This window comes from Rhea americana, unplaced genomic scaffold, assembly GCF_003343005.1.
Source record: "Rhea americana isolate MKP2758 unplaced genomic scaffold, rheAme1 scaffold_15, whole genome shotgun sequence".
Classification (NCBI taxonomy): Eukaryota; Metazoa; Chordata; class Aves; order Rheiformes; family Rheidae; genus Rhea; species Rhea americana.
Window position 1 is genome coordinate 3,734,074 of NW_028185594.1, and position 27,637 is coordinate 3,761,710.

At 42.2% G+C, this 27,637-nt stretch overlaps 1 protein-coding gene across 1 annotated transcript in view; it reads left to right on the forward strand.

Annotated features, from left to right (window-relative positions):
• Positions 1-27,637, forward strand: part of PARD3B (par-3 family cell polarity regulator beta) — a gene marked incomplete at its 5' end in the record, with an annotated part of 417,421 nt that overhangs the window by 319,576 nt on the left and 70,208 nt on the right. Inside the window, 2 exons of the mRNA XM_085299549.1 lie at positions 910-1,020; positions 17,236-17,526. Of these exons, the coding sequence (XP_085155675.1) occupies positions 910-1,020; positions 17,236-17,526 (402 nt within the window). The remainder of the gene's footprint in view (positions 1-909; positions 1,021-17,235; positions 17,527-27,637) is intronic.

Consider the following 27,637-nt stretch of genomic DNA (forward strand, 5'->3'; position numbering starts at 1 on the left):
GATTTGCGTAGAAGGACACATTAATTTGCATGGAAAGACACAAGCAGATCATTTGTGGAATTAATAACTTGAAATGGGGGAAGAGAAGGGGCAGATTTTATGCTTTTTGTCCCTTTACCCATGAGCATATTTGATCTATTTGACYGAGAATTCTGGTTAGCTCCGTAAGAAATGCAGTGTAGCTCCCCAGTTTAGTCACCTTTTACAGACTGTGTGAAGCAGACTGTTACGCTGTGTGCATTTGTGCAGTGTACAGCACAGTGGGACCCTGGTCCTGACTGGGGTCTCTGGAGCACTTTCACAGCGTAAATATTAAATGATAGTATATTACCCGTTGGAAGGACAAACCAAGAAGTACTTTTAAAAGGAGCTCTTCGGAACTGTCTAGGTTTGTACTCTCAGAATAAAGCTTTATTTTTTTTTCTGATGGCACCCTCAGTTTAAACAAAGACCAACTCCTTAAATTAAGACCAGCTATGAGTGAGAGACAACAGTTAGGATAAGAGCAGAACACGTGGTCCAGGCTGTGTGCTGGCACCGCAGCCGCAGCAGATTACTTTCAGAGAGCCGTCCCRTGGTAAGAAGAACCTTCACCCACTTTAAAATGTGCACTAATAATAGTCTGGCCCTGCAGTGCCTTGCATTTCAGGCTTAGGGGGTTTGGGGGTTTTTTCACTCCCTCTTTGAAACGGTGCTCGGGCGCCGTCTCAATCTGTAGTCAGCCCCCCGTACTGCGTATGGCCTATTCAGCACTTGTAACGTACTTTGCGGTGCGCGACATTTGTGAGAGATCAAGATGAAAGCTCGCAGTGTTGTGATTGCCTAAAGTCTCTGGTGTATGATAGATAAATACTGTTTTTATCTTCTAGTAATCATTTCCTCCTGACCCTCCCTTGATATCTTAAACAGATTTGGAAAAAAGAAGGAAGATAAAAGTGGGAAAGCGGATCAAAAGGGGAGCCCAAAGCACAGTGTACTTAAAGAAGAGGAACTGGAGAAAATGAAAGATGAGCGTGAAAGGTGAGTAAATGGTGTCAGCATCTTTGTTCACCAGATGAAAAGCTTCCAAAGCAGGACTGCCTAGAGGGGGGGACGGCGGCGCAGGCTGGGGAAGGCCCAGTGCGTGCCCGCGAGCCGCGGGGCCTCGGCAGTGCAGGGGTCTGTGCGGCTTCCCGGCGCCTCTGCGCGTTCCCTGTAGGAGCTGCTGTTCGCATCCAAACTCCTGTGGAGCTGGTAAAGATGAGTTAGTTCCTCCAAACCACGTTTCCCYTCCAGCCGTTCCCAAGACTGGCCGACTTGCTGGGTTTCTTCTCGCTGCTTCTCTAAAGCGAGAGCCTCCTCCCTTCCCTCGCTTCCTCCTGCCGCGTTTCCTCGCCCCAGGCCCGCTGGCTCCAGCTGGCTCTGCTATCAGATGGTAGCTTTTGTCCTTAGGTATGTTCTTTTCTGCACGAGTTTGCTGCTTAGCCCTGTGCTGTAGTAACAGTCAACAAATGCTGCGTAGGCCCAGAGACAACAGGAAGAAAGACGGTTCAAGTGGTTAAAATTACTCTGAAGAGTCAGAGGCAGCAGTCACCAAGCAGTGAGGCAAGGGAGGGTGAGGAGCTGAGGCTCGCGGGCGCTGCTGGACGCGTGCCCGCTGCGAGTGTTTCCGAGGTGAGCTCTGAGGAACCACTGGTGTAAATAACCCTGCTTCTTCTCGGTCTTGTTCATAAAATACTCCCTTCTCCTGCCTGCTCTTAACAGCTTCATTACCTTTCCAGACAAAGAGGATTTATAGTTTTCTGCTTTCCCCCGTGTCTGCCCTTCAGGAACGGGCAGAACTTGTAAGCGCTGACAAGGTTCAGCAGACTGCTCTCCCCCCGTGCCGACTCAAACGGATGTCGTTCGTGGTATGCCAAAGAGGGGCTTTGCTCCTTTCTGGTGGCCACCATCAGAAAAGTTAAGGACCCCACACTGCTGGCTCTCGGGATTTCTGCAGTTGCTGTAAGACTTTCCACGCTGTAGTTATACAGAGAGCTGGGGCATGGGGAAAGCTTTTGGAGGTCTCCTTCCCTCACTGGAGAGTCCTGCTCGTGGGAGGGAAGTAGGTACTGCTGCTGCCTTTGGGGCAGACGGCGTCTCTCCTCAACGCACGGGKTGGCGCGCAGGCCAGCCCGTGGGCTGTTGGTCAGTGCGCGGGGAAAAGACGCCCTGCTTCCATTCGGGTCGTGCACTGCGCGGTCAGCCTTAGGGCTGCAGCTAACGGGACTGATTTAAATAATGATAACGTAAAAAAGAAATCCAAATCCCAACCGTTGAAGTCTGCTGCTAATATTTGCTCTGCCCATTTCAAAAGCTAGTAAAGCTACAGTGTTCCTACTGGATATAGTTAGCCAAAGTTTCAGCGTTTAGTTCATCCTAGTTAAATAATGTCAGCAGAAACTTTGTACCATTTATTTTAAAATTCTTATATCGCGTCCCTGATTTTGCCAGATTGATGAGTGCCTTTATTTTAAACTGCTGACTCCCAATTTGGATACTGGCAATTTGAGAGGTATGTGTCCTTCATTTTAAAGAAGCCAGTGTCTTTTATTAGGATCCTGGCAAGCTAAGAAGCATGTATCCCATCTGTTAAAGGGCCAGTGTCATTTACTAAAATGTTGGCAGGCTGCAAGGAATGAACCCTTCTGTCTAGAGGTCTAGCATTCCAATTGGACACGAGATAATTGTTCTTAATATTTCTTTAGTGTTAAATGCTTTTTTAAAAAATCACAGCCACTGATTGACAGTGACTTGGTAACACTGCATTAGAAACTGGCAGATCAGTGTCTTCATCATTCTGGTTTCTCTAGTAATGATTTCAGTTTTGACCTGGAAGAGTTTGATGCTGAAATGGAGAACAGCAGGTGTGTTGAGAAGTGGATGAACTGAGATGGTATTTTTAACTCACTTATTTGATTCTTCTTTCATAATGCACGAGAATAGAAATATCACCCTATTTTCCATCAGATAATTCAGCTTGGGATCAAATATCTTCTTGGGCTTAAAAAAAAAAAAAAAAGGCGGAGAGGAGGAGAACATTTCCTTACGCTGTCCCCAAAGCAATGCAACAGCATATACTGTAAATACAAGCAAGTCACTTCAACTTTCTAAATAAAATAAGAGCATATTTGTTTGTTTGCCCACATAAGACTATATATAGGCTGACTCTTGAAACCTGCTTGAGCTGTTGGTCATTAGACAGAAGAGACTATCTTTCCTGGAGAAGTAGTATATAATGTAGCCAGTTCTCACATAAGGGCAAAAACTATTTGGACGATGGAAGAAATTTCGCTGAAGGAAATGTTTCTGATTTAATGGGAATTCAGTCTCTTTGCTATGTTGTTGACTGTTCACCTAGTGATGATGCTCAGTAAAGACAAGTTTTATAGCTCTGTCGCAAGATTCAGTAATTCTCTAATGTAATTCAAGTCCAAGATTTTAATGCACATATTGGCAAAGAAAACCTTGCAGCACATCCACACCATAGATCATCTGCTTCTATGACTTCACTAGCTGCAATTCTGCATACTTGGTCTCATCTTTATAAAACAAAGCTCCGCTGCAGTTTACTAGAACGTGGGCATCATACTTTTCGCTTTCTGAGTGGGACATGAGTTCACTTTAAAACTACTAAGAATGTAATAGTAGAACAAGTAGACTACAGAGCTGTTGATAGCAATGTAGCATGTTTTGTCCCTTGATATCTGTGACCAAATCCTGTACTTTACAGTTTGAACAAAGTACAGATTTGTTTTCTAACGTCTAACCTTTTTAAAATCAATTTAAACATTTATTTAACTTTATCATTCCAAGATTAACTAAATAAGTAATTTTTATTCTTCAATCCAATTTGGTTTGTTTGCTTAAATTTCATTTTTCTTAAATGCTGACTGCCTAAATATTTAAGGATTGTACTAACCAGTACCCGTGTTTTTTCATCTGACAGTTTTTTTCAGAGACTGAGCTGTCCATTCTGGGCACTAGTGGAAGAGGTCAGAGTATTTGATTTTTGGGCAGGGTGTGACAGGATTAATGATTAAGCGCATTTCAGCATCTTAGCAGCTGTGGACCTCACATGGTTTTGGAGGTTGGTTTTGCATGCACTATATACTTGGCAGGTCTCCAAAAAAACAAAAATACTGTTCCAAGATCTCAGCCAAGAAATATTTTTCAGTAGGAAGTGCACTTCCAGTTTACAAGAGAAGACCATCTCTTCAAATTTTGCAAGGTGTTTTTTGACTGGTATTGGATAGGAAAAATAACATCTCACAGAATTCCAGGGGTAAGCCTGCTATAAATCTGTATTTCCCTGGATGCAGTCTTTTTTTCTTCCAGAAACTTTGACAAGATTTACAGTCATACAGAAATGTCAGATGTGCTCACTGCGCAATTATGGGTCAATTCGGCAGTGTGAACTCCGGGGCTCTGCACTGACAGGAAACATCAGGCCTCGTGTAGGTGTGCTGCATGAACAGAAGTCTCTCATGCTCTGAGTAGGTTGGATTTACTTCTTGCACAGCGAAGGAATTGTACAGTGCATGTGCAACAAGTCTGACACATCCAGAACGTGTTAGAGCTAGTAGGCGTCTGCAGGCAGAACATACAGTGCTTCCACTGGAGTGCAGATGCTTCCCAGAGGAATTGGACTTGCCGCACAGTAGCCCACAGCACAGATTTGCCTGGCAACTCATCTGTGGGCCACATTTCAGATCTGAACCTTTAAGAAGTGAAAACAAAATTTGTGTTTCTCTAGCCTAGTAATTTCCATTTCCATTCTACACCTTCCTAACCGCAGTGTTCAGTCCTGCTCTCTGTGCAGGACTCTCCCTTGTAGTTGCAGTCCTCTGCAGCAGCTCCACAGCCGGCACTGAAATGCTGACATGGCTATTTCTTGCTGCTTGTATTTCCTAGTGGTCCCGGCCAAGAGCAGGCTCTCGTTGTGCTAGCTGCTGTCAGGGAAGTTTGGACCTGACACTAAGCACTTAAAGTCTGGGTAGAAGAGACAAAATCTGGCAGAAGTAAGTGTCCCCTGGGTGGGAATCTGATGTGCAGCTGCTTGTCCAGGTTCCTAAAAAGTCCCTGTGAGGCTAGGAATTTGTCCCAGACCTCAGCAYCAGGTCTTTTTCTTTTCAAAGTCAGGATTTTATTATGTGACTGCTACTTCTGCAGACTGCAAATGGTTAAGGGGAATTTAGGATGTTAGGCATTCCTTGTTTAGTAATAGCCTTATCTGTGTCCAATTGCGTATGAAGTCAGCACCTCCTCTAAATTTCACAGTTTGCTCCCTCTCCCCCTACCTCACTTCACTCTCTCTCATGCCACAGCAATGTGGCATCACCGACGCTTTCCCGGAGAAAGTCAGGACTTCATGGCAGAGATGGCTTAGGAGGACTGACTTGACTTGTGATGCAATTCTCTGAGGTGGTGGTTTGTCCTTCCTGACACAAGCCAAGTGGTTCATTGGTCTGAGGCCCTGTTTTAAATAAACTCATCATTTTGTTCATGCTTCAAAGAGTTTGGCTGTAATAAAACATGGGCTCCAAAGGTCTAGAATCTGCCCATAAAAGGAAAAAGCAAATGCAACGTCTGAGCTTTGTTTTGATCGAGCTGACTCAAATCTGTATTTTTAGTGTGTTCCGTATAAATTACTCAGAATTTATCGTTTCAACAGCAAGATGTTCACTAMATTATTAAATACTGGAAGAGATTCTCCCTTTTTTTCCCTTAAACCAAGACTTCCTTCTTCCTTCCCCCATCTCTTTCCCACTCGCATGGGGTTGCCTTTTAATTTTCTAACCTTTGAAAATCATTGTAAAACAAACTAGATAAATATATTAGGCTCTTGAGTTTTACACATAATAATTTGTTTGCTTTTCAAATGCAAATACAGTGACTATCAATTGAAAGAAAACAATTTTTTCCTGTTTGTTTAGGATTATTTTACTGGAATATTCCTGCTGAGACCAAAGTCTCTTGTCCAGCAGAGTTGAACATTTTCTTGATGTTAGAATAAAAGTTCACAAAACGAAGCACCTTATTGAAAACAGAGTGATTTTAATAAGTAAGATATGAATTAGTGAATTGATGTTCATTAATATTAATACTCTATATTTGTTCATAGGAGAATTAGCTTGTTCTGTTAAATCGGTCTTCATTTTATACTCCTTTTTGGAATTAATTGAGTTTTTTTTTAAATAGTACTAAATTTTTATGTAGAGAGTTAGGGAAGCAGAGGAAACATCTTACCCATTCTTCCTGAATGTCTGAACTGAGTACTTTAGTAACAGTGAATCTCAAATTTGGATAAATTAAATGGTTTCAGTGTCTATATTAAAGACGGAATTTCCTTTACTTTTTCGGAAAGCTTCCAGAAATTGAAGAAAGCTGCTCTCTCCTCTTATCAGCTATGGTGCTTGTTGCCTGTTCCCATGGTTAAAGTCAATTCATATGTTTTTGATATTTGGCAAACAGAGATTTAATTTTGCAGCTGTGAGATCCCTGTACGAAGAGAACGCGTTTACAGCAATAAAAACATTTAGAGGCCCTTTGTATATGAGAGCATACTTGTGAGTGAAACTTTATTTCTTTTCTGTCAGCATTTGTTTTGTTATATTTAATTACAAAGAGTATGTTTGTTACTGGAAATCAAAGTGAAAACAAGAATAGCTGCAGCCGTGGCAGTATGCTACAAAAGCCAAATTGTTTAGAATGAAAAGTTGAAACTCAGACTGTTACAAAAACAAAAGTTTGTCTTTTAAATGTGTAAAACATCTTAAAGAGCACGTGTACAAGTGTACATTGTTAACAAACCCATGTAGCTTTTGCACCCGTGTTATAGTCTTGCCAAGTCTGAAAGTATTACTATGATTGTTTATAGTTATAGATTGTTTATTATTATGATTGTTTTTATATATATATATATATATGTATGTATATATATATATATATGATCAAATGTTGGTAATTGCTCTTCACACCATTCAGCTCTGCACCAAACCACGTGTTTTGGGGACTCCTCAATTTGAGTATCATTATTTATTAAGGGTTAATCCAACATGGCATATCTGTTCATTGAATATTCCTGACTTTGCAGCATAGCTAGGTCCTGTGGTTTAGACAAAATAAAGTGTTGGATGTGATCCCAGTTTTAATACTCCCAATTTATTATAACCATTGAACCCTGATCAGATCACGGATTGGATTAGATCCCAGTTTTTTAAATGTCCCAATTTATTGCTGGCTTGAAACTCTGATAAGAATACATATTTGATTAAGGCTTCAGTTTTCAAAAATTCCAGTTAATTACTTTTAGATTCTTATTAGATCATAGAAGTGTAGTACGGTATGTTGRAGTTATGAAAAATTACTGGATGATGTTGCACAGGTCAAGGTCATAGTTTCATTTTGTGCTGACAGTATGAAGTTATCAGATTTCTGTTTATTACTGTGGCAGCACTTGCACTGGACAGGAGGACAGATTAATCCCAACCCATTGATTCTGAATGATTCTCATTTTAGATCCACTGCCGCTATGCATAGCAGAACATGTAATAAAAGCCTACCACTGGACACTGAGAGACTGATAYTTGGTTATGAGTAGCTGATACAGACAGTTCTCAACTACTTTTCAATCACAGGTTGTGACATGGCACGCAGAACCAAACCGCAGTTTGTGAGCTGCTTCGCATGGCTAATCCCCCGGTGGAGGACCTTTTAAGACAGTGGTAGGCTGGCAGCTGATCCMAGAATGTCCTAGCTTAAGAACGTTCAGAATTGAGAAAGCTGAATGTCGCATGGGATTGGTCTTTTTCTTTCACTATCACAGCTGTCAGAGACTGTTAGATACAGCACTCTTCAGGCATCATAGCCTTGCCCTCTAAATAACACCCAAAGTTTCACTCAAGCCGTATAATGTGCTTAATTTGCCCTTCATTGAGGCAGTGGTCTCACTTTGCTCTGGAGACTAGTTTACAAAGACCTTGCCACCAGCCCAGCTGAAAGGCCGGAGCAGCTCGGTGGCAATGGCCTGGTTCTTTCTTGCATTAATGTACCAGTGTCTGATGCTGCTCTGTGTGAGTGGGAGTTTTGTTGTTCATGTTTTTCAAAGTGACACTGTAAAACAGCAGTGTTGCTGTTAGAAACTTTTTATAGGGCACGCGAATACAGTGAAGCTTGCCAGGATACTAGCCAACCTGAGTTATAGAGTGCTTTCTAGCAGACAGATCTGGCCTAGGGATTCTTCAGTGCGGCACTGAATGGAGGTCRGCTCTTGGCCTATCCCAAAATCAGTAAGGTCATCAGAAAAACCTGGAAGCTGCCTTTCAGAACTAGTCCTGCAACRTATTTTCTTTTGGTCTGCAAGGTCRCTGTAGACACAAGGCCAACTTGCAAGAGAAGCCTGAAGTTCCTAAAGGCTTCAGAACATAAGTTCAGTTGAGAGTYGCTAAAGAAATAACTTTGTCGAACCTGGAATGATTTCACTATATAATCTGCCTTATCACGAAATAAGGAACATCCTGTTGATGATCCTGAGCAACCTGATCTAACCGTGCAGTTAGCCCTGCTTTCCGTCAGAGATTTATCAGGGGGACCTTCAGAGGTCCCCTCCACCTAAATTTCTCTATGATACTGTCATTAAAAAAAACAAACAAAAATGGGGATAGTTATGAATAGATAAATTATATAATATAACAAAATACAGCATATAATATAATTGGGGTGATAATTGGCTTTCAGTAATGTGCTGAGTTTTACCCAGGTATACAACTAAGAAGAGAGGTGTGCAGAAACTTTCTGAGATTGCACAGCAAGGGTAAAATTTTGCTTTCATCAAAGTTMATGGGGAATAAAATGCACTGACTTCATTAGAGCCAAGATTTTCTTCAGAGAGCAGGATCCTGTCTGAGTTGGTAACCACTCCTGCCACTGCTGAAATAAGTGGAAGAGCATTAAGACCTCTGTCTTGATTATCCAAAACTCATACTTAGCCTTCAGCAAAATTCTCATTTTGARCAATGAAAAAGTTCAGTTTGTCATAAACAAATTGTATTGTCAGTATGGCTCTGTCTCCTTAGAGTTTCCTGTCCCCCTTGTTTCATTGCTCGCAAGCCTTCAAGGGCAGCTTCTTTGGTCAGTTCAGCATTATACAGGAGCTGTGGGGTAGTTCTGCAAATCTCTAGAATAGGCAGTGTTTTATGTTTTTTGATCACTGGGCCAGTTAATGGTTTTGTTGTAAGATCTGTTTTCTTTAGCCCTAGTTGCATAGTTTCTTACTGCCTTGAATTCTTGTGGCTTGCCTTTTTTATTTACAAGATTCTCTCCGTTCTTATTTACAATTAGAGATACTAATTATGGGGGAGAAATTGTTCGAATCTAGCACAATAGAATGAGATAAAATGAAGAAATACTTGCATAGCTTATGGAGAGAATATTTTTGAGAAATATGCCACCAACAGAATACCCTGAAAGATAATACTAAATTAGATATTGTTTGAGTCTTGATGAGTCCGTATCAGATGTCCTCAATTTACTGGCAAAAAGAAGAGGATTTTTTTTTTAAAGCTGTGAGACCTGCTTGCCTCTTGAGTTTTCCTAGATGATAGCTGAAAAAACACAAATGAGTCTCTTCCCGATAACAGAAGCAGATTTGAATAAGATTGTTAATGGCATTATAGAGCATGCCTGTCTGAACAATTATGAAATAAAAAAATTAAAGCACTGGACTGAAATTATCTCCTCAGATATGCAAGTGAAATATACCCGTTCCCATTAGTGATTATCGCTTATGAATATCTGAAGGCAGGGTGTAACTAGTCCACTATTATGTAAATGAATGAAAATACAATATTTTAGTTACCAAAATATATTTTGCTAGCAGCTAGAAAGGAATTAAAACATTAAACCCAATGGAAATTTGAGTGACCTCCTGCAGAAATAGGCTGCTTTCCCCTAGACAACCCGTTACTCAATTTATGTATGAATTAGGTAAATGAGAGACAAAAGCAGAAATGTTATGTAAAATCACAGTTGAAGTATTAAGATACTAAATCAGATGTAAATTGAGTAATCATTGCGGTATGTAGATCTCAGGGAGAATCACATGAGTGGAAAAATGCAGTGCAGTAGCTGTTATTCTGCTGTTCACAAGGAATAACCAAAGGAGTGGAAAAATGTTTAGCATTTCAGTGATCTCCTCCCTAATCTTATTCTGCTCCTCTTATTGCAAACAGAATAGAAATTATCTTAAAGACCTTTGACTCCCTCCCTGTTTATTTCTGCCGCACATTTTATCTTTGCTTGCTGTTCTTCCTTCTCCCCCAGGAACATCTTTCATTGACTTACCAGGCATCTTGCTCATTCATACATCTGTTTGCTCTTCCGTAAAATCTGTGCTTTTAACTAATGATACAAGAAATTTTGCTGTATTCATCCTAAGAGTAAAACAAGACCCCTGAACCATTCTCTGTGAAATATGTGGTTTGGTCACAGATGTGTTTTCTGTCCGATTGTGGTGTATGTCTACTTAGATTGGCACCTTGGGGCTCAAATCATGTCATTCTTTGAGCTCTGCTCAGGACTAAGCGCACACTTGGTACGTATGAAAAAAAGTTTTGTATCGCTCTTCGGCTTTTCCTGGAAAGTTGGAGGAAAATAATATATTGTCTGCCTTCTTGGATCATTTGAACAATTTCAGTGCTGTCAGTAGACCTTGAACTCTCTCTCTGCAGAAATGCTGCTCTTACCTTTGAGGGCAGCAAGTAAAAATGTAGCTTCCTGGCTTCTTTGCAGGCGCTGACTGGCACCCCTGGGTTTGCGTGCTGCAGGTTGTGCCCGTCTTGAGATATCAAGAGAGAAAGTTCTGTTTCCAGCTAAAGGAAAAAAGAAGTGACATCATCTAGTGAATAGGAATCACTTAGGTATTTTGTACGAGTGTGTGATCAGTGGGTACAGCTGAAGCTGTAACAGCTTAGCAGGAAGTATTGGGAAAAGTTGCTACTGCTTCAGTAAATAGCTAGCAAAAGTTGGACTGAAAGGTCTCTGAAGCATCTGGAAACGGCAAATGTACCTTCAGGTACTTGACTGTCTGCGTAATACTTGCTGCCTGAAAGCATGGTGACAGCAGGGTTTGTACCACCTGCTCTGAAGTTTGTAGGTTGGAGCAAATTTCAGATAACATGTGCCTCCAGCTCGCCTTCCTGCACCGCTGAGCCCACTTCTCGTGCCAGGAGGTGGTGCTCCTCGTGCCGGTCGGTCCACGGGGCTGCCGCGGGTCGGGGTGCCACGGGCTTTGCCCCGCAGAGCTGTGCGCGAGCTGGCTGAGACCCTCTGGCGAGGCATTTCTTGAGCTCTGTGGCGACAGGCTGCTCAGGGCTCGCGGGGAGCACAAGGGAGGGGSTGTCCCGACCCCTGCCGAAAAGGGTGTGCGTCCCTCGTCCCGGGCCTGTCCGGGGCCCTCCGGCTTCGGAAACTGCTCGGGTGGGAAGCGCTGACCTGCAGCTCCCTGAGCAAGAAAGGTGTTGGAGGCCTCGGTGTCTTCTCACCCCTAACCCAGCCATCCCCCTGACTTGGCCTGGTGGGGCAAGAGGCGAAGAATGGCCTTCCCTGCTTTTGCTCGTCCTCCTCCCGTTCCTGAAAGCGTTCCTGGCTCTGCTCGGTAAGTCGCTTCTTGCTCAGCTCCTTCGTTCTGGAGTTTTCTTGCGGCGGGCCCCGTGCTCTCCTGCAGCTGCCCCGCTCCGCTGGAGCGGCGGGATTTTAAGGCAGCTTGTGCCTGTCAGTATCTCTGTCACTGATGTCAAGCTGAAGGGTTTTACATTGTGTTTGTCGCAGGCGGCGAATGCATATGTGGTCATTGACAGTAGCTCAGCAGAAACACAATAACTTGTTAAGCCACAGTAACTCAATCGGGTGTCTGAGCGCGAGCTGCAGCTGGAGAGGAGCTCTTCGGGCCGTTAACCCTTTTATGGCAGCTGTAGTCCAAGTTTATGCATCTTTTCGTGGGGTAATAGAGGAGAAGTCAGTGTGTGTGACTTGTTTGAATGTGTCAGCTAGGAAGATTGTGGGAAGGATAAATAGGAGTRTTTGCTTGGCTTACTCTGGTGCTGTGCTGCCCAACTGTACTTGAGTTGTAGGGTAGCGTTTGCAAAATACCGTGTCCCACTTTCGGAAGTACCTTAGGCATATRGGATCCTGTCTTTATTTGACTTCTAAAAATGGGATGCAGCATGCTTTGAAAATGATAACTGTAGTTTTATTCAGGTTATATATTTTATAGGGCTGCATTTTTTTGCTGAAATTATTTGTTGTAGAGAAAGGTTGTAGTGATAGCTAGTGGATCTTGAAAGCAACAGAAAAGATTTAGATAGGATATGTGTTTGGATGCTAATGAAAAAGAGATGGGTCACAGGAAATAGAAAGGGCATTGCCTGATGCAGCACTTCTATGTCGCCTGTGCTCCGGCTGCCTGTGTGAAAAGGTTGTGTTATTACAGAAACGCAGCTAAGGGAAGTTGATGTAGTTGTCGTGCAGTGATTTAACCGGAGAGCTTGGTTTTCAGGTGGCGGAAGAAAGCGAGTAGGATTGATACGGGATACCCGAAAGGAAATATATCTAACTTCCCTTCATTCTGCGTGAGCTTTTCTTTTCCCTTTCCCTCATCAGGAAGCCTGTGGAAACCTTACTGCTCCACTAAACTGTTCAGATGGTGACCTGTGCCTCTCCTCATCTCTGGTTTCACTGCCAGTGTCGTGGTGCTGAGTGACATTTTATCTTTTGTCACGAATTTGCACCAGTTGTTTAAGCAGACTCATCCTGTGGTGCTCCAGTTCTGGACTCTCTTGTGATTATTGTGTTCTTCAAAACTGTAAACCGATTGCTGTGATAGTTGTGTTGATTGATATATATATATTTATATATATATATATATATATATATGTATAATATAAATATAAAAATAAAAATATATATATATAGTAATGGAGAATAAATATATATAATATAATGCGGCTTCAGATTTAGGAGAGAGAGTGCAGAAAAGACAGAGGATGGGGTATAGCAGACCTGGCCTGCGTAGATGGGTTGGCAGAGCCTTATCGAGTGGTGGAAGGAAAAGGGCATGCCTTTTGTTACACCTCAGTAAAGGGTTCCTGGGCACTTACAGGGGTGTGTTAAAGTTGCTGTAGAACTGGGTGAAAACATAATGTAATATACAGTGATGGTATTTAAAACTTAAGAAAAATGTAAAGAAGCTTCCAAGGTGAAAAATGTAAGAGAAGGCATGGAAGGACAGGAAAACAAAGAAATCAACCACCTGACAGTTTATTTCTGTATATTTGAGCATTTGGATTGAAATGAATAGGGTAAAAGAGAGATCATTGAACAAATTTTATAGATTTCCATGGAGCAGTGAGAAAGAAATAAGAAATATTAATGCAATTATAATAGCAATGTTGAAAAGATGAGACATTGATCATGAAGAAATTCACATAACTTGGTATTGACTGGTCAGTATAATATAGAACGGAAATAATTGTTCTTGAGCAGGTTCAACTTATAATAGTGCAAGCAGTTGAAGGCTGCATTCAGAAGGAGAAGTTGAAGAAGCCAGGCTTATTCACAGGAACAAAAGAAAATTGTGGTGACCTAATTCCAGCTTTTGTTGTGCAGAATATACCAGTATTGATAGTAGGACAAATTACTCTCACTGTCAGACATGAAAGCAAGATGCACGTGGTACTGCTGTTTTGCGCTGCTCGTTTGGCTTCAAAGTCTTAAATTCCTAGGGGATGGGTGATGTGTTGGTCGAAAGAGCATTTTGTCTCATTGTTTTCTGGGAAGCAGTTGCAACTCTTCTTGGGACTGTGTCATGCCTTCTGCACTGGCGTGTGAGAAGATCATTCCTTGAAATGCAAAGTCTTCTCATTTTTGCACTCTGTACCATCCTACATGCACCTGTAGAAATTCCCTACTGTGTGCCAAGCAGCCTTTAGCTCAGGTGATCTATTCTTCCACTGAAATCTGTTAGGCTTTTTTTTAATCACGAGGTGAGGGTGAAGCCCTCCACTGTTTCCCAGGTTCTTAAGGATATTCAAATAAGCAGTGCTTTTTCAGAGTTCATCTCAAAAACAGCAGCAATCTCTAACTGCTGTATGCATTTTTAGTAGAAGAAAAGCAGGGTAATCAGAGGCAAGGACTATCCAACTCWCAGTTATTGGATGCAGAAGCTAACAGCTATTTGTGTGAATTTTTTCAAAGATAGTGTCTTCATTTTTACATTTCTAAACATAATCCCATGTGGAACTTGTAAAATATTAATCTTTCTGCAAGAGGGTTTCTCTTGAAGTCCCTGTATGTATAAAAGATGGAAATCAGCAGTGTAGACCTCCCTCCCTGCTTCATTGATGTCTGAGGCCTTATTTGCAATGGAAATCCTCCCCTGTCGCCGCAGTACAATGCATGCTCCCAGGCGATGAGCTACCTGGAAAGACYGAGTTTAGCATGGGTGGGCCAGGCACTAACTTTGCCCCAAATTCCTTTCCGCGGACGATGAATGTGATCTGTTACGCATGGAGCTGGGCAGGCTGGCTCCCTCCACCAGTTCCTGCTGCATGATCTCTCTTTGATCTTTATTCGCGAACCCTTGGAGGATAAAGGCTTTTGCATACTTTCAGCTTCTCTCTAATTACTCATTTGCTAGCAGCGGTTTGTGGTTTAGATAGAAATGAAAACTGACCATTGCTTTTTACTTTCTGTTTTCTTATATAGCTCCTCAGTGTGGAGTTTCTCTGCACACTGTTACCCACTGCTTTATGAATAAAAGCATGACTTTTACCCAGGTCTCTCCCAATGCCACCGTTGGTCTCACAAAAGATAATGTGTATGCCCCATCGTTCTGCAAGTGCCATTAAACTCTCACCGTCCCWGGAAGCCATCAGCCAGCTGAGGCAGTGCAATTGGCAGTAAAACGAGAAAGTATGTGCCTTACTAACTGAATCTTATGTTGACATCAGGCCATGCTTTCCATAGGTTTCCCCAATAAAATCTCCCTCGTAGATAGACTAAGAAATGCACAGACTCARAGGCTCCCTTTGAAGCCTGCCGCTTCTCCAAGACACTGCCTAACCCTGGAGGAGGTTGCACTCGCTGGTGGCACCTCTCCTGAGCCAGGCCAGCTGCTGAATGCCAGCCAGCGAGCGTGTGGCATGGAAGCCTGAGGCACCACAGATGTGGAGCGGAGGGTACAGAAAGAGGAGGGGGGATTGTGCAGAAAAGAGAAATTCAGRGAAGGAACAAGGAGGAAATAAATTCTTAAGAAGTGTAAGTGTAGAAACCTAAGAGATTTTAATGATATAGATGGATTGTAGCTTATTTCTTCTTACTGTCCTTTCATATCTAGGAACTAGTGTGGTGGATCAGAAATATCCACCAAGCCTTAGTGTAATTACATTTTTAAAAAACATAAAATGTACCAGCTGGCCTGTGCTCAGAGACTTGGAGGAAAAGGGGTCTTAGGAAGACAGTATTCTCTCACATAGTCTTTATAGTAAAACAGTTAGAGAGGAGAAGAGTGATCTGCATCAGCGAGGAAAGGCGGGGTGGAGAGTGGGCCCTCCTCTCTGACTGATAAAGCCCTTGTATCATGTGCAGGTGCATCCCACTGTAAAGTATGACTACGTTTTAAGCATTAAAACTAGTCGTTTTACGTAGGGTCACCTCTAGATATGCTTAGCACAGGTAGCAGAGAGGAGTTACTTAAAAGCTTGCATGATGTACATTAATGTATGCAAGTATATGTATAAAAAGACATGTTGTTCTGATTAGAATTATTTGTGAATCTTTTTAGTTACAAGTTACTTGAAAAATAATTAAAATTGTATCATCAAAATAAATGTTAATGTAACAACGTAAACAGTATCAATCACATTCTGCAGTTAATAGCTCCTGTCTGACAGGCTGAATCAACAGCACTAAGCTCCCCGTGTGCTCATCTGTTTCTTAAAGGCACCATTTTCTCCATTCATCTTCGAGACTTTCTCCAGAACATCTTCATTTTTCACTATCCAGAGTCCTGAACCCATTGTGTTTTACTGGTGGTGCTTATTCTTCTATAGTACAAATTATATACTGTTCCTTCTGCACTTTTATTTTGCAGTACAAGGAGCTGCTGCTGTATTTCAGGAGCAGTCAAGAGTACATGTTGACTTCTGTCAGTCACTGCCTGTGTGTATCTGTCTTCCATTCTTCATTTTTTTCTCTGTGCCTCATTATCTTCTGTAAATGTTATTTATTACGTACTGTGGTCAGCATTCTGCCTGATCCATCTCACTGCGTTTAATTACGCTGTCTTGAAGAGCAGCTGAGCAGTTAGCAGGCAGTGCATGCTCATCGAACATTACTGAAGGGTTTTTTTTGCCAGAGTAAATGTTGAAGCATTGAAGATCAGCTGAGTTTGAAATTTACCTGAATATGTTTTACTCTTCCAAAGTGATTACACAAAGGCCCTGATTAGCAGCCCCGTTCTGTAGTAGCACTTAAGGCTTTATCACAGTGGAGTGCTGCCAGTAATAGTCTTTAATTCACTTATATGTACCAATTCATCTCTGTCAGGTTTCTATTAATTTCTTCACTGTTTTACTTTGTCCCTATCCCCTTTATAATGAGGCATGATTTCCCCATTTATGTAGCCAAACTGAAAAAAAAAATTAAATCTTCAGCAAATTGACTCTGGTCCTCCAATTTCAGACAACTGTGCCATCCCTGCATTTATGTTCACATTTAATCCACTTTTCACAAGTTAATTTATTTAGAAGAATCTGGGTGAGTCAAGTGACCAAGGGGCAGTAGTATTTTTATTAGCTAATTTAGATGAAAAGTTTCAGGATTAGGTTAGATATATAAGTTTTGGCATGGATTAAATACAGACCTTTTGAGGAGGTTTAATCCTAAAATACTAACTGCAAAGTGGAGGGCTGTACACACTACATTCAGTATTAATTTTGTTCATCGGAATGACGACTTGCCTTGGTTACAAAGGTGATCATCAGAGATTGCCATATGCACCATTTTGTTTTACCTGGCACTGGTTTCGTACTGTACTGGAAAATCTGAACAGTTATGTTCAGGGTTGGTGCTCTAGATCTGCCTGATGAATCAGGCTTTGGGTCCATTGCTGCAGTAGAGCCAACTGCATGTTGTTTGTTCCTTCTTTCTCACTGCTAGGATTGGTACAAAGCATCAGGAGCTAAGGCAAAAGCAAGTGAAAGCCCTGGTTGATTACTCTACTGGTGCTGGAGGACCTGACATTGATGATGATGACGTGGATCCAAATTATGCCAGAGTAAATCACTTCCGAGAGGCTTATCCAGCAGCCAGCATCTACAGGCCGTCATCACCAGCAGAAACCTTTGTGTATCCACGTGATGCTCCTTCAATGCCAATGGAGAGGGAGCACTTGGAAGGATTATATGCAAAAATAAACAAGCAGCACTACCCGCAGACTCCTGGTGACAGGTAACATTACCATCTGGCATTAAAAATAAAGATGCATCGGTAGTTGGAGGGGGTTGGGGGTGTTCAGAAGCCCAAATAACCTGTATTTACTGAGTGGAAAGCCATGGATTTTCTCCTCCTAGTGAAAAAAAAAAAAAAGAAAAAAAAAAAGTTTCCTTCAGTAGTGCCCCCAGAGCATCTATGCAAGGCAGCAGTCAAAAAGAAATCGTTAAAGAAAAGTCCATATTTCACAAACGGAATGAATGAATCGGCTGCAGTCCAATTCTTGCACTGCTGAGAGAGTGTTTTTCCTTCTTCCGCTCAGGAAAAGTTCTTACACTGCGGCAAAAATCTTCTCTGTTTTCAGATCTCTTTTGATCCCACTGATCATCAAGTGCCTATTAGTAAGAGGTTTTGTATGATAGCATGATATATTGCATATGTTTGCAGTTTACTTTTCCCCAGCTGTGTGATATTATGCACTTTCAATTAGGTTGGGGAGAAGAGTGGGAATCATGGCATTTTTATGCAGACTGTGAAGTGTGGCTTCACAAGACTGATTGCCTTTCACAGCCTTTCCAATAACCAAGTGGGAAGGAAAGAGCAATTTTTAATCCTTACTGTCAAGCTTCCAGGTTGATAGCATTGAAGAAAGATGGTCAAGTTTTTCCCTGGGTTAAAAAGAAAACAGATTCATCTTGAGTTTATGATGCACCCAGCCATTATGAGGGCTTTAAAAATGGTTGCTTCTGGGATTTGGGGCTGAAAGAACATAAGGCTTCATTAGTATCATAGTGTTAATAAATTGAGGTTTTCAGACCAATGTATGAGTGTGTAGGCGAGAGGTACAAGTGTATGTGAGAAGAAGAGCTGACAGAGTAAGACCTGGGGACCTTGAGGAAGTGTTCGCGCGTGGAGTTCGTGCTGCGATCTGCAGTGTCTCCCCATAGCCTCAGTCTGTGCTATGTGATACCACGCTTGTTAATTTTGGAGAAATGTGTGAGCACAGATATAGGAGTGTTTTCAGTTTGTGGCATCATCGTACTTTAAAAATGTCTACTGAGTCATTGTTATAAATAGTAATAAAATGCCTGTGACATAAATCTTAAGTGTGTAGCAGGGAATAGGCCAAGTCTTGCTTTTTTTCACCTAAATACAATATGGGAGAGAGCTTTCCAAGCATAATGACATTGCTAATTCTCTTCTTCCATATTTTTAACTCTTCCCTTACTGTGTAAGGATGAGGAGGATGAAATAAGAGGCAGTTATCACAGCTTTTTGCTATCTAGTGGATTTTGTTTTCCTGGAAGAGTCTTGAAGTGATCATTACTGAAGTCGGGCGAGCATCCGTGTATAGGGAACGGATCAGAAATCCAGTCTCACTAACTGGGTAAGCCCAGATCAAGGAATTCTCAGCAGGAGGGAGTCCTCATATCTGAGTCACATATTTTTCAAAAATGAATGTATATAGATGTAACTCAAAATGATGACATGGTATTAAGACATTGTTGTGAAGGTCACTTAGTGAGATCAATTTTAACAGGGACTTTATAGCTTATTATCTTAAATGTCATCACTTTTGAATTGGGGTTTATGTATTGCTTTGCATACAGCTGAAAAGAAATGTCCACGTCTTTTCCAAAGACGTTTTTCTTTTTTAATTGATTGCTTGTATCATGCTGGTGACTACAGTAAATGAACAACGCTTGACTTGCTGTAGGACAAGAGTGAAGTCCCAGCCAAGTTTGGGTACAGTCTTGGGTTCCTGGATTTTAGCATGCATTTAGCTGTAATTGCATGTTATTATCATGATGATTTCTTGGAAAAACTAAAACCAAAACTGTAGCAGGCAAAAAACAAACAAACAAACAAAAAACACTTATCTCATGTCTGACACCGTGATCAGAAGTCATGCTGAGAGGCTATTGTGTCTGTGTTGACTCTCTCCAGGAGGACAAGCAGTCCACAACATCTTAGCTTTGTTGAATTTCTCAGGCCTGTAGAGGCTGTTTAACCAGATTAGGAAAAAATGGGGATTGTGGGATTCTTATTAGGCTACCTTTGTTCTTTTTCTAACTCTATCTTTCCTTTGTCTCAGAGACAAAAAGGTGGTTGTTGTTCACCATTAGAAATRTGTCAAACCTGAATAATTTGATGTGAATTTTTAGAGGGTTGTGAGGTCTCAGCTAATAGTTGTTGGAATATACTGGCAACTCCAGGCAAGGAAATCTTTCTAGACTGAAGGGAGAGCACTGGAAGAAGAAAGAGATTTTTTAAAAAATAAATAAATAAAAAATCCCTGGAYAACACGTTAATTATAAAAAATAAATCTACTTTCAAGGGTCACATATGAAAACTGCCTTGTCTGCCTCAAAATGATGGGAAAGGAGTATAATAGATGGTTATTAGCCAAACTAAAGTTATGTTTCGTTTGCAGGGATGAACATTTATCAACACATTTGTCATGCAATAGCTCATGTTTTGGTCCTGCTAACGCATGCATGCTCTCTCTCAAAGTTTTGCTATTAATTTTACTTAAGATGGATGGCTTATTTTCCCACCTCTGACTCTCAACATATAATATAGTGAGTGGAGACTTGAGCAGTGACTGAAGTAAACGAGGYTGGGGGGTAGAAGGATTTGAACAAAGAATAGATGATTTCATTTTGGTCTGGGAATTCCAGTTATGTGTCATTATGATAGAGAATTAAAACTCTTCATTTGAAACAAGCAGTTCATTTTTGGTTTTGTTTTTTTGCAGAAGAATGTATTAACATAATTAATGGCTTGTAAAATTCAGAGGCCATTTGTAAAGAAAGAATCTTTGTGGTCAGATCTGTGCTGATAATTTGTCTACGCTTATGCAGCTTTCCTCCTCTCGTTCCCAGTATCCAGCGAGTTCAACCTCCTCGACAGAGTCCCAGCTTGAACTGAGGTTTCCACAGTGCAGGGTGCAGAGAATAGGGGGCTGCACGTGCATGACTGCTGTTTCTTGAATCCTTGTGGAGTATGTTTGTTGCCTGCAAACACTGCTTCCCAGGGCAGGTACAGACCTGGTCATCCAGGGCGCTGTTTGCAGGCTAGGACTGCCTCTGTGAGCTCAGTTTGCTTTGCTTTGGGTTGTTTCTGGTTTGTGCTTTGTGTCTTGTTTTAGATTGTTGTGCAACGTTCTTCTGCACTGACGCACAGTTGTTGATTTTCTTTCCACTGATGACTATATTCAGTGAAATAGATGTAATTTTTTGTGTATATTTTGCTGAAAGCTTTGGGATAGAGAGGTGCTATATAAATGTAAATTGTCCTTATTAATGAATATAGCAAAATCATTAGCATGATCAGTGTATTCTCTGAATGTTGAATTAAAGACAGTAAAAAAATTAGCTGGCAAAATCACATATTTCTTTGTAAATCAGAGCTTTTTTCTGTTTATTTCTAATTAGGCACAATTTTCTGTAATGCAAATGCCATCCCAAAGGATGGTGCAGCCAGCACCAACCACCTTGTGCAGCTGGGGAACCCGCTGGGTCTCTGCGTTTCGGCAGGCTGCGTGGCACTGCCGGGGGGTGCAAAGTCACAGCCGCCGCGTTTAGTCGTCAGGGCTGTTCTGTGGCAGTGCTAAGCTGCACCATGGCAGAGCCTAGGTGTCAGACCAAAGCCAAAAGAGCATATGTACAGCACCATTATCACTTAAATGTCAGGCGTGACACATGTTGCAACCCTTTCTCACGTTTCGAATAAGCAATTTGCTTTTTTTTTTCTTCCTTGAACATGGTGCTGTCAAGTATATCCAAACACTCTGAGTACATCTCCGGAAAGTTTCTGAAGACACGCTCAACTTATTTTGCTCAGCTTGGAAGTATGAAACATTTTAAAGTCTGATGCCAAACTCATTGCCAAGTATAATTCTTCACTTATTTGTGTGTCTTATCTTTGGGAATTTCAAAGTGTTGGTCTGACAAAAATGAATACAGTTTTCCTTTGTTTAGCAGGAATAAATTCTGAGCTGTGTCTTGTTGAAGACTTAAAAAAAAAAAAAAAAAGAAAAAAGAAAAAAATCACTCTTTATTACACAGGAGTAGAGTCCAAAGCCTCAATCTGGTCTGACTTTCTGGTTTTGGAGATGCGGTGTTGGTTCCACCATGGAAGAGCTTACGTTAATTTATTGAAAAATTAATCTTCATAAATTCAGGGTAAAAAATTCCTTATGGAAATGTATACTCTTCCAAACTGTTAAATCTAGCAAAATGCAGGACTGAGAACCAGGAAATGAAAGGAATAACCTCTGCACAACCTTAACTTTTCCCCTTGTGTCCTACCTCAAGGCTGGTCAGAGCCGTGGTAGACAGAGGCAGTCCACCTTTCCCTGAATGGGATCAAATAAAATGTGTGTGTGCCTTGAGAAACTAAGTGCTAAATATAAGCTGTGTTTAAGCCCAAGGGGAGAGTAGAAAGTGTCCAGAGTTTTAAAATTGAGCAAACCGCTTGCTTTCTAAAGAGCAGGCTGAACGTTTGTCTTCTGGGCAGGTGTCGGTGGCCACTGTCCTGTTCAAACCAAGGCTGTACGAATCTACAGCTGCACAGAAAAGGCTTGTTCAAAGTAAGGGCAAGTTAGATTTGCCCAGTATGTTTGAGCCCTGTATTTCTTTTAATCTAGAAACTAAAGTTTTCTGGAACTCAGTACAACATACCACAAGCATTACTCACTGTTCATGCATCTGCAACACCTTTTATCACTGAATAGCAAAAAAGCAATCCCCTTTTGTCGGAGTGGAGGATCATTTGCTCAGATACGGTTCTTCTGTAAGACTGATACTGCAGAGGCAAGGCAGAGAGGCAGTGAGGCCTGGTAATCTCTGAGCGCCCTTTGCTACTGTTCCCTGTGTTACAGTGAGAAAAGAGCTATGATCATGCACTGAAATATTTTGATTTATAAAGCATGGCTAGTAAGAGCAAGCCATTGCTCTGTCTTACCACGTAGCCTGTTGATCTGCCTCATCTCCTTGGTGTCCTAAAATTGTCTACTCAGATTTCCTCTCCTCTGCTACCCAGTACCCCAAGACCCTCCTCTGATTCCATTAGCTATGGGAATTACTTTCTTTCTCAAACCTGCCAGGGCAGTGTGTGAATTTCTGGCTGCAATTGCTTTTGCCCATAATGCTAATACATACATACATACATACATACGTATGTATGTATATATTTTGTAGGCACAGTCTGTGTCAACTTTTACTGTCCTTCCTGTCTGCTAGATTTCTGACAGAAGTTAAGTCCAAATTGACACAAGCAGGGTACAGCAGAGGCTCAGTGGTTCCTGTGGGATCCTAGAGCCGGCCTAGCTGTGGAAGCAAGGAGTCCAGAAACCCTTTTGGCTACCAGAGAGTGTAGGTTGTTCCACTGGACTTGCACTTGCAGTGAGTTCCTGCTCCTGACACCGCTTGCAGTTTCCGTTCCAGATGAAGCAATGAGTAGCATGTAATAACTGTGCTAAGTAGAAAAATGTTAGCAATGGGACCACTTGGAATATATTTAAACAAGCCTTAGTTTGATTTCCCAACTATGTGCAAAAAGTACATAGGTTTTTTGTTGACTGAATTCAGGAAATGCTGTTTAGAGCTACAGCTCAGAGTGCCATTTCCCGGGAACCCCATGGTTGAATAAGATCCCCGACTTTGGGACCCGTGCCCTATCATTCACTTTTCATGGATGCCCAAGGTTTTGTGGAGCTCGTGTAGCCTGGAGGATTTCAGAGCGTGTCTGAACAGCAGGGAACTGTCAGAGTTTAACCCAAGCAGAGCTGCTGCTCCCATGTAATGCGCGCATGCTTGTTCCAAGCCATGCACTGTTCAGCAGAAGTAAAGTCTATCAGGAATAGTCACAAATCTGCCTACATGCCTCCTGACTGCTCGGGTTTGCATTTGGATCACCTCACTTATTGACAGATGTGTAAAATTTTATATACTACACTCCCACAACTCCCTTGTGACTGTCCTGCAGCAGATGCTGGTGAGCCTAAGTTTTGGCAGCTGTGTTAAGCATTCATAGGCATTCAGAATTTTTTCCCCCTCCAGCCCTCTCTTTTCTTATGTGATATTTTATTGCATGGAATTATTTTAGGTTAATTACCATTTATTGGTAATGCCCCATTCTTATAGTTGTTTGCATGCAAATGCAAAACATAAGTCTGTGGAGAAAGAACAGGTCTTTTACTGGAAGAAGAGACCGTACCAGAGGATAGAGAGTAAAATGCAGATGGTGTTGTCAGCCTCTTAAATATACAAATAAAGACAAAATGAGGTCGTCCATGCAGCTGGAATGCAATCATACGGTCTTGCATGTGTTTCTGCCACAGTGTATTTCTCTAGTGTGAGCAAGAGATGCTAAATTCTGCCTTACACAGGATGTTGTTTGACCAAGAGCTCATGCTTGCTTCTTTAATCATCAGCAGAATAATGTGTATATTAACTTTTCTCTGCACATTAATTCTTTTTTTTCTACAAAACACCATTTAATTTTAAATGCTAATATGTATGTGGTTAATTAAGAAGCCAGAATTGACTATAAGGTTGGTAAGCTCCAAGGAAGAGAGAGGATCATTACACTTCTGCTCATAGATAGCTATTTGTGAACCGGCTGATAATGTGCAAAATTAAGATTTCGTAAGTGGCATTTTAAATGAATGGTTAATGGCTGAAGATTAATTAAACAGTCAGAGTTGTTCAAAAGAGAAGCTGTTAAAATCTTGTTTATAGGCCAGTCACTTGCGTATTTAAAGTGCAAACCCTAATAGCATGTGGTATTTCCATTTAGCAGGCAAAGCAATGTAACTGAGATATTCTCCTTGAACAAGAAAAACTACCTTGCTGGATATGCAGTATGGATGCATGTATGTAGTGTTGTGTACGGCAGGTTTTCTCCATAATTAACAGTTGTCTGGTACCAGTGCAGACAGAGAAACGCAATTCTTCTGGGATTTTGGTAATCCTAAATAAAATTATTAAATCTTATTTTAATTAAAATGTAGGGGACATGGTTAAATCTGATGTGATCCTCTTTTCCCACTACTCTCAAATAGTCTGTTCTACTTAATACGCTTTGGGGTTTTCAAGGTGCCCGACTTGAGGTTGTCCCCTGTCAGAATTGGTCTGCTTGGCCCTGCTGCTAGCCCTGCAGAATTGTGCTAGCTAGGAGGGAAAAAAGATATATTCTCAATCAGCTCGATTCTGTACTGCAGTTCTGGTTAAATGGTGAGTGTTAACGTCGTACCAGCTCCCTGGCTGAAGAGGAACAAGGAGCAGAAGGTCCTCACGTTGCTCGCAGTGGCGAGGCTTGCCCTTCCAACACGGGCCATGCCAAGAAACCTTCTCGTTGTTTTTTCTTTTGTTTTCTCTTTCCCTCAGCCGGGTTCCCATCTCTCTTTGTTACCGTCTGCTGGTTTTCCCCACCTTTCTGGCATAGTTATTTTGCCTTACCATCTCTTAGCTTCTGGATATGTGAGTCGTTCCAGAGAAAGCCCTGGTGACCTGCCCTTGTGCGGGCTTTGCTCCGCAGCCCAGCGTAATCTGAATCTGCATTGCTGACTTCTGGGAGCTCACGCTCTGTCCAAAACCATGACTTTCCAAAAAAAAATCCTTTCCTGATTTTTTTTTGAGCTGCTACCAGTTAAAGGAATTCTTTCTTTCATYCGTGAAAGAGATAATCTTCATTTGATAAAACTGTTCAGTAGATGAGGGTCTGGGATTTTACTGCATTTTTAAGTCTGTGCATACTAAGGCTATTTTATTTTTTGGAGGTGGAAGAAGCTGGAGGTGAGGAAYGTAGACAGGTTCATGTGTATGAACATCCATCTGTTCAGACTGCAGGCAATGGCATGAGCCCGTGGCAATCTCTCTCCTGACTTTCCCTGTGTTAAGCTAATTTTGTGGCTTCTGGTCAAACTGTTTTTTAAAAATAGTCTAAGTTTGGTGGAAGAGAAGGAATTGTCTCCCCAAAATCTGAAAGTAATGGACAAATGGTTACGTTTGGAGGAGGGAAAAATAGGCTTATTACTGGCCTGCTTCAAAACGCTGGGACTAGGTCCAGTTAGGAAGGCAGTGGTACTATGTCTAGTAAGGATGGAGAAGTAACRTTTAGATGTGACAAGGAAAAGGCACATAGACTGACTGGAGCCATGAGAAATATTCTGCAGGTTAATTATGTTCTGTTTTTCCTGCAGTCCCCGGTTACCTGGGGTAGACACTGGCAGCTCTGTGCAGTTTTTCTGCTTCAATGGGTGACTTAGATCTTCYGTATCTTGCGTCAAGAGCTGGTGGGGCCACAGAGCCGACCTCTGGATGGAAACGGAAGGGAAATGCACGGAAGTGGAAACCACCTTGTGCAGGGTTAAAGCATCCGATAGCAGGATAAGGCTGCTGCTCCGGAGCGAAGGCCAGGACAGGGCTCCGTGCTGCGTCAGGATGCCACTGGTGCAAGGTCATCCGAAGATCCCCTAGAACTGCAGTGCTGCTGCAGCAAGTATCGACAGAGGCATGAAACCCAATCTTCCGGTCAGCAAAAAAGCGTAAGAATTGATGTTGTTTGAAAAGCTGGAAATCACTCAATATTGTGCTAGCAAAAATATTGGGAGGACTGAGGGACTGTGAGAGAATTGGTTAAATAGGCAACAGGATGCAGAATAAAAAGAGAATAATTGTGATTATTGTCTGGCAGCTGTGCAGAGCGCACGGTCGATGACAAACTCTAAAACGTGCTGTTTTTCAGCCCCAAATCTCAAAATCCGCTGTTGCAGACAGTAATCCGAGGGGCTGTAGCAAGCCAGGAAATGGTACCGTCTGGTGCTGCGTGCTGAGCTCTGGCGTCGCGCTGGTCTGCGCTGAGGCTGTGCGGGCGGCCGCGCTGCCCGCGCGGAGGCCGGGCGCTGCCCGCGCGGAGACGGGCGCTGCCCGCGGCGCCGTGAGCCGTGGCCGAGCTCGGCTGCAGGGCTCTCGCTGACGTGAACCGAGGTGTCCGTGCCGATCTCGGGATGATCGAAAGGAATTGCCCCTGTTTTGCGGAGACTGAGGTTGGGCTGCCTTGGAARGGAAACAAATAACTAGTTTTAAATGATATTGTGGCCTGCATCGGAGGGAAGGTGAGGCCTTTCGTTAGGAGAGGTGTGGGGGAAGACGACGCTTGCTTCAGACAACCGCACGGGTTATCTTTCTTTTTTCTTTTTTTAATCACTAACTTGACCTTGAGGTCTGGAGGCTGTTTTTAGAAAGCAGTGGAGGGTGGTGATTGCATGAAAGATTTTATTCTCTTCGGTGGCCTGCAAAGCAGGTAGCTGCCTTCAATTCTTCCATTTRTCAAGCTGAAGCAGAAAAAAGGCAAAACAAAATCTGTGTTAAACAGGAAGATGCAAAGGGAGCGAGTGCAAGATACCTTTAGAAAGTGCTAGAAGTGGAATAAGTTTAACATACTTGGAGAACAGCAAGTTCTCTGCTCCTGTCCCGGTTTCTCTCCCCTTGGGCACCTCCGTACCCGTAGGTCCGTGCGACAGCCCCCCTTGAGCGCGCCTGGTGGGAGCCTGTCAGCCCTTCCTCCCGCGCCTTGGGAGCAGCGAGGAGAAGCGCTGGGAGACGGAGCTAACTAATGTTTTAGCGTTTCCAACAACGTCTCATCCTCAGTCTTTGACCTGTATTTATGGTTTAATTTCCTCATTTGCTAAAATTTCAATTCTGGAAAATGTTTTTCAGAGTAAGAGTATCTTAAGGGCATTTCCCTCAAACGAGTATTAACTCAAGCCTGTTCTTCAGCCCTGGAATTTATCTGCTATAAACACTTCTGGTTTTAGGCTTTGATGCCTACTTAGCCCTGGTTACGGTTATTACCTTGTAAATGGGAATCAACCTCAAATGATCATTATGGTATTTACATAAATTGCATGGAAGACAAATGTCTTGAGAATGGCCTGAAAGTTTAAGCATAGGACACGTTTCAGATGCAAGCGTTGTGCACGGCAGGGAAATGAAAACAGTGGGAACCTGGCAGATCCTGTGCGCCTTTGCTGCTGCGCAGTAAGCAGCAAGGCACCGTCAGAGAGGTGGGAGCACTGAAAACACTTTCYGTCTTGGCATGGTGGCAGAAGACTGTTTTC